Raw genomic sequence first — 8,588 nt, 5'->3', positions numbered from 1 at the left:
TTATCTACCAACTTGTTCAAATACATGTATAACAACATGGCAACATGTATATTGGGTTTTGTTAGTTTTGGTGTGATCATATGTACAACATGATCAACATAAGATCAAACAGCTTTTACTAGTAAAATACATGTTTACAGTCATAAGGAGAATCCCAAATTGAGAATGCAATCATTTATTTAACTGTACATTAAAGCAAAATATATATAAAATATATATATATATATATATATATGAAGTTCCAGTGTATTCTGACGCATACAAGGTCTACGGGGAGCTAGCGTGTTTGTGTTCGTTCTGAGTTACAGATGACGATCACAGTTTGTCGATCACAGTTCGTTTTCAATCTTTGAACCTTGATGTGTAGTCTTTTAGGACATCCTCCTTGCTGGGTTTTAGCTGATGAGGGCTTCTGACATGGGAAGACGAGTCTTTGAATTTGACTGTGGGATCCAATAGTCTTTGAATCAATCCCTCCATGAGACCATTTCTGAACGTTCGTCATCGTTTAGATGGGTCTGGCAATCCAATGCTTAGACTGTGTTTCAAAGACAACATTGTTACTTGGGAGGCCTGAAATTATACACCCAGCAAGGTATTGTGAGTTAGTCTGTAATGGTTATGATATTCATGACATATTAGAGGTCTGTTATACCAGCCCAGTTGTGTGTTACTAAAAATGAAGTTGTTCAGTCATACTGTCAGTCTAAGCCAGAGATTATGTATTGATCATGTGCTGACATATCAAACATGTCAGGTAAGAAACCTGGTAAGGTAAAGTTGTGTGCATGATCTGTGCAGGACTGTCATTGTGTAGGGACTAGGGGTCAATCCAATATTTGTGTCTTTTGAAGCAATTCAAAGGACCATCCCCATACTTATATATTGTAAATCACTTTCACAGACACTTCTCAATGAAATGATCATTTAGTTGGCCATTACACTACCTGAACAATTTTTTTCATAAACATACCTGTGTTTGAACAGCATCATCTGCTCCAGGTCTTTCAGTAGACATTTATCCATCACTATTTCAACCAGGGCTTTGTAGGCTGGGGAGTCCACGGACAACCATTTCTTCATCCTTTGCTGGTCTCTTGTCAGCTCTTTATGGTAGCATTTGTACTCAATGCCATTTTCCTCCCAGTGATGAACTCCTAAGATATGATGGAGTATTGATTTCCATCTCCTGTGCAATTCCTGACAAAAACGTAAGAGCCCAAGGCAGAAAATAGGTTTAGTACTTACATTCATTCAAAAGTATCGTGAAAACATTAACATTTTTGCATGCCATTTTTGTGATAACCAGCAATGTCACTATGCATTACATCTCTATACAGCATGCATATGAGCAGTCAGTTAGATTTTTTTTTTTGTGAGGAGTTGTGCGTGTATGCTTGTATACCATTGCATCTCCCTTGGATGAGCAACAACTCCACCACATGTGGTTGCTCACACTCTTCACCCAAGGGGCAAGATCGCTGCAATTCCTCCGGCTGGATGCAGAAACCAGCTTCTTCTTTATTTCTGAATCACAAGGGTACATTATTATAATGTAAGACAACTTCGAATAATGCACACACAAAAGGCTTGTTTCCTAACCGTTAGGGGTGGGAATCAAGAACCAGATATCAAGTAAAACTGAGAATCTAATCCTTCAATCTACTGAAATTATATGCATCTGACCTTGATTCCTCCCATCAATGCCGGCATGTTTTTGAAATAGGCACTGATGTGGGCAATTGGTCGTTTTGAAAGTAGAATTGAAATTGACAGCACAGTTGTCATCATAATAACACAGGCTACATTATAGGTTCATCTGTTAATACTGAAAAGATGTGTAGACTACCTTCTCTACTGAAAGGATTTAATAAGAGATTTGATAGAGAAGGCTTTTTTTGATAAAGCAGGATCGACAATGGCATCAATATTGTTAAAATCCTATCATTTCCCACAATAAGTATCAATAGGTTGTACTCTGCTGCCCAATAGACTAACCTTTTGCCAGATGACATGGATCAAACTGATGTATGATGTTAGGATACTCCTCTCTTATCAATTTTCTGTCGGATGGATGTCTATCCATTGTGACCACTTTGATGTCAATGCCTTCATCCAAAAGCGTCTCCAGCCCTTTCCTAAACCCCGTTGGTTCCATTGCTATGGAACTCGTGGCCTGGGACACCTAGAGGAAAGTTTATAGATTATGACATTTTAGACAAAACTTGTTAGTAAATTGATTCTTGTATTGTGTCCATTTGTTTACCTGAACCAGATCAAAAACAACTACCTTATTGGAGGAGTCATCCATGAAGGAATAGGTTGTATAACTGCATGAATGGCCTGGGCTGTCACTCCTCCCATCTCCGCAGAGCTGTACTCCCTCACCATCCCGAGTCTGGCAGATTAGTTGTGCTTTTATGATGTCTTCCTGCTTCTTGTATGCTGCTTTAATCACTGGAATGAGGTAGCTTGTCTGTATGTTGCAGTGTGTTGTTTTTTTGTCAAATGTTGGACCAGTGAAGAGTGTGGCAGGTGCTGCTAGTAGGTTGTTTTCTGGCATTCCACGTGTGTTAGGACATGATTCCCAATGTCCAGTATGTCCGTTGATGCATTTCCAGCTTACTGTGATTCTGCTACCAATAGTTCTTATGGTCCGATCTGCCTCGGACATCACAGCTAAACAAGTGGAGCATTTCTGGAAGAGCTCCATGAGTTTTGACTCATTCACAATCCACTTTCTCTCCTTCCATCCTCCAGTGCTTCCTGTGGTAGAGGTGGAGGAGCTTGTGATTGGAGCAAAACTGGCATCAGCAGGATCGGCATCAGGCTCTGAACACATGCTGATGTCCAAGGCTGATGTTGAACTGATGTCCATTACAGATGATGTGTTTGTTTCCTGTTATTGACAATTCAACATTGAAATATTTAGTTTCTCTTCTCAAATTTGCATGCCAGTTTTGGTCATCACACATAAAAATGATTTGAATAAACAATTATCTGACTGTTCTATGATTGCATTTGATAATGGTATAGATAAGTGTCAGCAGAATGATGAAAAAACAACTAATATTTTCATTACATATAAATTATAGATAGCAGACATATAACTTGGCCACTCACATCAAAGATTAAACTTTTCCTTGGACTGCACACAGCCATGACACTGGGCGAAGATGCGGTGTCCTATAAATTATAGAGATTGCAAATAATTTTAGGGCTTTCATTCATAACAGTACACCAAACTAGAACATGAGGAAAGATTCACTAGCCTACCAGTTGTGTCCATGTGGGTGCCAGGGCAGCAAATGGCTTTGTGCACGTCACTGTCTGTGCAGGACTAGTCAGCTGCAACGGTAACGGAACTTTGAACTCTGCTGGAAGTTCTTTTGCAGGTCTGGATTTCTGAGGGATTGACTGTGGTACAAAGGCAAAAAGGCTGAAGGAATCCTCATGTTCAGGTAGATCCTGCAGGACGTCACCAAGCTCAACCTGATTGATAATTAACAGAAAAAGGTTATTCTATGGAAGCAATACCTTTGAGATGCAAGATAAAAAAAAAAAAAAAAAACTTCCAACACCCTTTTATTTCAACAGAATAGGTAATATGATAATACATACAATTACATTTTTGTGAAACCAGGGACAGAGGACTTTCAGTGATTCAAGTGCCCCTCCCCCTTCTAAGTCAAAGTAGCATAGCAAGCCCACAGTCTTGAGTCTGGAGCAGTGCTAATTTCTTACTGGATTTCGGATCAAGTTTGGTGATAGGGCTGCAATTTGTACCACAGAAACTGTAGATAAACAATACCGACAATTATACAAGTTTCTTTTAACCAAACTCACCAGAACTCTACAACAGAACTAATATATATTGTATAAGGCAAATGGTCGAGCAAACACGTTAACACAGGCAGCTAACGACAACAGCAGTGCTTTTTCAATCTGGTTGTTCAAGCTAACTAAATATAATAAAGTTACACTTACAGCCATGGGTGATGATCCACTTGGTCCTGTCTGGGCTTTGAATATTGTTGGGATAACCGTATCCTTTAGACGCCGTACCGTAGTACGGGTAACACTGTCCATGTTTTCCAAATAGTCATCTGGTCCAAAATGATCTGAGCAAACACGCCATTTCTTGATCGATTCTACCGGTGTTTTCAAATCTATGTTCAGAGCAGCGAGCCATTGATTCTTTCGTTGCTTGTTTTTCGTTGGAATTCTATGAAACATGATGATAGAGTACACCTTCGACTTATTATCACAGCCCTTTACAACGCACATAACCATGGCTAATCACACACAGGTAAACCCAGCAATCCAGCCACTGACCAACCTGCCGGCTGCAAGTACACAAACTTAGTGTCGGTTAGTGATGGGTCGTTTTTGAACGAATCTTTAATGTGACTCGGGAAGAACGAGTCGTTTCGGGGAGTGATTCGTTCAGTCGCGCATGCGCAACATCCTACAGGTTCTGTACTGGAATTAGTTCACCTGTTTCTTTTATCAGAAATGCTCTTTCTTTAACTCCAGGATGTCCCTCAAAAGCACAGTCTAAACGGAAAATATGTTTTCCGGACTCTGATTTGAAAAACTTATGGACCTCTCCTCACAGTCTTTTTATTCCAAGTAAAATTACAGAACTCCATTTCAAAATTGTTCATGGATACTACCCTTGTAATCTATTCTTGAGCAGGTTCTCTGAAAATATATCTTCTTTGTGTTCATTTTGTAATACTGATGAAGAAGCTGTTTTATATCTGTTTTGTCACTGCCCATTCTCCAAGTCTTTTTGGTCAAGAGTTACCATATTAATATCTTTTTGTTGTAACAAAATGATAGAAATGACAGAACCTATCATTTTTTGGTCTGACTTTCATTCTAAAGACCGTAATCTTGTCCATACTGTATTATTGCTTTGTCTTTTGGGTAAATTTCACCTTCATAAAGCCAGAACTATTCACTGTAAACGTAACTTTAGATTGTTTTCATCTGATTTAAAGTCTTTTTTTGCCTCTTTTAACAATGTGTCCAAACCATTGAACTCAAAGGCTTTTAAAACTTTTAAAATCCTTGAGTCAGTTGTACAACATCTTTGAGTTTTTTGTTGTTGTTGTTGTTGTTTGTTTGTTTGTTTGTTTTGTTTTTTTGTTTTTGTTTTTTTGCTGTCCGTATGCCCCGTGTTACATCTTCATTATTGTAATATCTGAATTTGCAATAGAAAAAAAATAATAATAGTTTACCTGTTTCGAGTCTTCGGGTTTTTGTTTTTATGGGGTTGTCACGTGATGAACGAACGACTCAAACCGGTTGTGGCTAGAAGGGATACAGCTCTGACCGGAAACTAACAATGAAATGAATTGTTCTAGCTATTAGACTGTGTTTTTTAACGTCTACACCTACCCCAACCCTAAACTTAGCCCTTACTGTAATAAAAAACAGTATTACTGTTGTACAGTGTGACAAAAATAACGTTAGATTAATGTGCGCATGCCCAGTAGCTACAGCTGTAAGTTATTCCTTCTAGTTTTTACCACTCAAACCCGATGGCTCAAAACAGGGGCGTCTCTAGGGCTAATCATTAGGGGCTCGAGCCCCGAAAGTTTTTACTCTAGCCCCGAATGTTTTTTGTATGGCCCTATATTTCCACGGAATTTGTCAAAGTTTGAATTAATTAATCAAAAGTTGGTCATTAAACTTAAATGAAGGCATAAATACATTAGTCACTTCATGAGCATTTCACTGTTTTTACTATTTGAGTAAAACAAGCGTCAAATATATACATAGAAATGTAAAGGTATTCACGGCAAGTCGGCAACCCGTCAAAATAAAAGTTAGGTTTAACTTTATTCATCATTCAGTATAATGTACGTGCCTACTACTACTACTACTATTAATTAATAAAAATGAATAAATTTTTTTCACACAATATTTCTTCCATGTTTTACATTTTAATAGTAAATCCCCTTTATTTGCCAAAAATAAAATATAATTTTCATTAAAAGATCAATTAAATCTATATTTTATACCTTCATCTGATAACCAGAAAAAGACACAGTACAGAATTCCATAAGGCTATTGTAAAAATAAATAAAAGCTGTTTTTATGCATTCAATTAAATAGACATGCTAAAACAAATTTGGTAACAATAAAACGTAGAGTCAGAAAAAATAAAACATTTCATAGGGTCCCAAACGTGCATTTTCTTAACTTTTGATAAATTGACGGTAAATTGTATAAGATTCATGATTTTAATTAATTACACATGATTAATTACATTTTGATTAATAAAATTACATTTAACCATTAAAAAGAAGACCAGAAAAATGAAAACAGAAAACAGAATTTGAAAAAATAAAATAAAAAAATAAAAATAGGGCCCTATTTTTGCATGCAACTATATATTTGTTACAGTTATAATACATTTTCAAATGTATTATTTTATTTGTCTAACATATTTTTGTAATGTTATAGTTTTGTTACAATATTTTGATATGTTTGCTATTTGCAGTGATTACTATTTACTATTGTTAATAGTGTGACAAAGTCTTTAACCCCCAGATTAATGCGCCCAGACCCACCTAGAAGGATCCAGGTTCAACCACTTGTGTCTAACAAAATCTTATGTGAGCATGATATGACCTCCCACCCACTACCACTAGCCCCTGATGTTTTGGCAATAGCCCTAGGTGTTTTAAAATCGGCCTTGACTCAAAAGATGAACTAACGTTAATCAATTATTTTCCCGGCTCACACTGCATTGGTTAGTCACATGATGAACGAATGACTCAAACCCAAAAACTTGTCAGATATAGAGGTGAGGTGAGCTAATCATAGACTAAAGACCCAGGTATACAATGAATGAATCTTTTCTGTTTCTTATAGCATTATAGTTTTGTCTTGTTTGTAGTGTGGTCAACGTTTGTGTAAGCAGTAACGTTAGATGTGTTAGGGAAGTAACACGTAACATTGGTTATGTTTGGCTGAAATGAACGAAATGATTTGAAAAAAGATTCGTTGATTTTGTTGAACGAGACTCAAAGTCCCTGTTTAACTCTAGGCGATTTGGAAAGTGATTCTATTTTCAAAAATAGTGGCGTGTTCTAAGATGGAATTTACACCTTTGCAAGTTTTTGAAAAATGGTTCAGCTGCTTGAGAAACATGCTACAAAGAGTAAAGCCACAAACAGTGTCCTAATCAAATAATCAGTCCTGTGAGATATGAGTAATGTGTGAGCAGTGCAGCCTGTTCCTCACTTTCTTACGTCTCGTCTCCAGAATAAAAAATACACTTTATAGAGCGCAGTTCACAGCTCCCTTACTCACCGTGAATCTGAGCTTTCACCTCTGCTGTTTTTATCTTGTTTCACCTACGCTTACCCATCACTCCTTCTTCCATTCTGCTCTTTCTTTTCTGCTCTGCTCTCCCAAAGGATCACGTACTGAGCAAGTATTTTCTCATCTCGTTAGAGCAGGAGAAAGATAATAATAAGGTGCTAAATAGAAAAATAAGGCATCCAGGAAAGAAAAACAGGAGGAAGGAGGACAAAGCTGCATCTAAATGTGCTTTAATTGGCGTGAGGAGGGGGTTTACAGTGGTTGGGGATCAGAGAATTGTGCTTCTGATGTTTACATGGTCACATGACCGTAAACTCAGACACTGATCCGTCTCCACAGCACTAATGGTCTTGCCAGTAATGTAATAAAACAATGAACTTTATACTTGGTCACAAGTGTGTGGCAAGAAGCTAAATACCTTTTGTTGCCTAATTGCTGTTCTTAATCATTATTTACATGTGTAGTCAAGCTACTGTTTTCATCTGTCAGTTCAAATATACATAACACAATGCATAATTGACTATTTGGAGGTTTGCATCAGAGGAGAGCATGTGAGGACAACTGCATTTTGGTATACAATCAAATAATTCAAATTTGTTAGTCCAAATATGGAAAACCCGGACTGTGCTGTCTGGTAAGATGTAATTTAAAGCATTGATGTGACATTTTAAAATGATCAATTATTGATTTATTCAAACTAAACTGCAAATAAATGCCAATTCACTTACTATTACAGAAATAATTCACCCAGAAATGCAGTTCAGAGTGCCTTGAATAATTCTAGGTACCTTATTATCTTAATTACTTAGATGTTTAGAAAGCACATTAGCTTCTTTTTCATTAAACAGTTAAAATTTAACACATGAACGGACTGAATTTAAATCAAATTGACTCTTTCACAGTAGATGGCATATACAGTTGAGGTCAAAAGTTTACATCCCCCTTTCAGGTTCATTAAAAATGTTAATTATTTTACCTAAATAAAAGGGATCGTACAAAATACATGTTATTGCTTATTTAGTACTGACCTGAATATGATATTTCACATAAAATATGTTTACTTGTAATAGTTGAATTTATAAAAATGCCCCAGTTCAAAAGTTTACATCCCCTTGATTCTTAATACTGTTGTTACCTGCACTTTTTTGTTTAGTGATAGTTGTTCATGAGTCACTTGTTTGTCCTAAACACTTTAACTTCACACTGTTCTTCAGAAAAATCCTCCAGGTTCCACAAATTCTTTGGTT

General features: G+C 36.8%; 1 protein-coding gene across 2 annotated transcripts; it reads right to left on the bottom strand.

Moving 5' to 3' along the window:
• Positions 1 to 245: 245 nt before the first annotated feature.
• LOC127170539 (uncharacterized) lies at positions 246 to 4,366 on the bottom strand. 2 transcript variants are annotated; one of them, XM_051118559.1, is made up of 8 exons: positions 3,988 to 4,366; positions 3,277 to 3,492; positions 3,124 to 3,186; positions 2,291 to 2,899; positions 1,999 to 2,185; positions 1,406 to 1,527; positions 974 to 1,200; positions 246 to 573 (listed from the first exon to the last, which is right to left on the bottom strand). In XM_051118559.1, exons 1-8 carry the CDS (start codon positions 4,291 to 4,293, stop codon positions 561 to 563), a joined length of 1,743 nt encoding a protein of 580 aa, XP_050974516.1. In that variant the 5' UTR covers positions 4,294 to 4,366; the 3' UTR covers positions 246 to 560. The 2 variants fall into 2 exon arrangements, with proteins under 2 accessions (XP_050974516.1, XP_050974514.1); XM_051118557.1 differs by having other exon boundaries at positions 246 to 538.
• Between the last annotated feature and the right edge of the window lie 4,222 nt (positions 4,367 to 8,588).

This window comes from Labeo rohita, chromosome 9, assembly GCF_022985175.1.
Source record: "Labeo rohita strain BAU-BD-2019 chromosome 9, IGBB_LRoh.1.0, whole genome shotgun sequence".
NCBI classification, from domain to species: Eukaryota; Metazoa; Chordata; class Actinopteri; order Cypriniformes; family Cyprinidae; genus Labeo; species Labeo rohita.
Note: the sequence above shows the minus strand (reverse complement) of the source record. Positions and strands in the feature narration are given on the sequence as shown.

Excerpts from the sequence above, each read along its gene's own strand:
- LOC127170539 (XM_051118557.1), bottom strand. The coding sequence starts at position 4,293 with ATGGTTATGTGCGTTGTAAAGGGCTGTGATAATAAGTCGAAGGTGTAC. Across the intron at positions 2,900-3,123 it reads GGAAAAGTTTAATCTTTGAT|GAAACAAACACATCATCTGT; the intron begins GTGAGTGGCCAA and ends TGTCAATAACAG. Across the intron at positions 1,528-1,998 it reads TCCATGTCATCTGGCAAAAG|AAATAAAGAAGAAGCTGGTT; the intron begins GTTAGTCTATTG and ends CTTGTGATTCAG.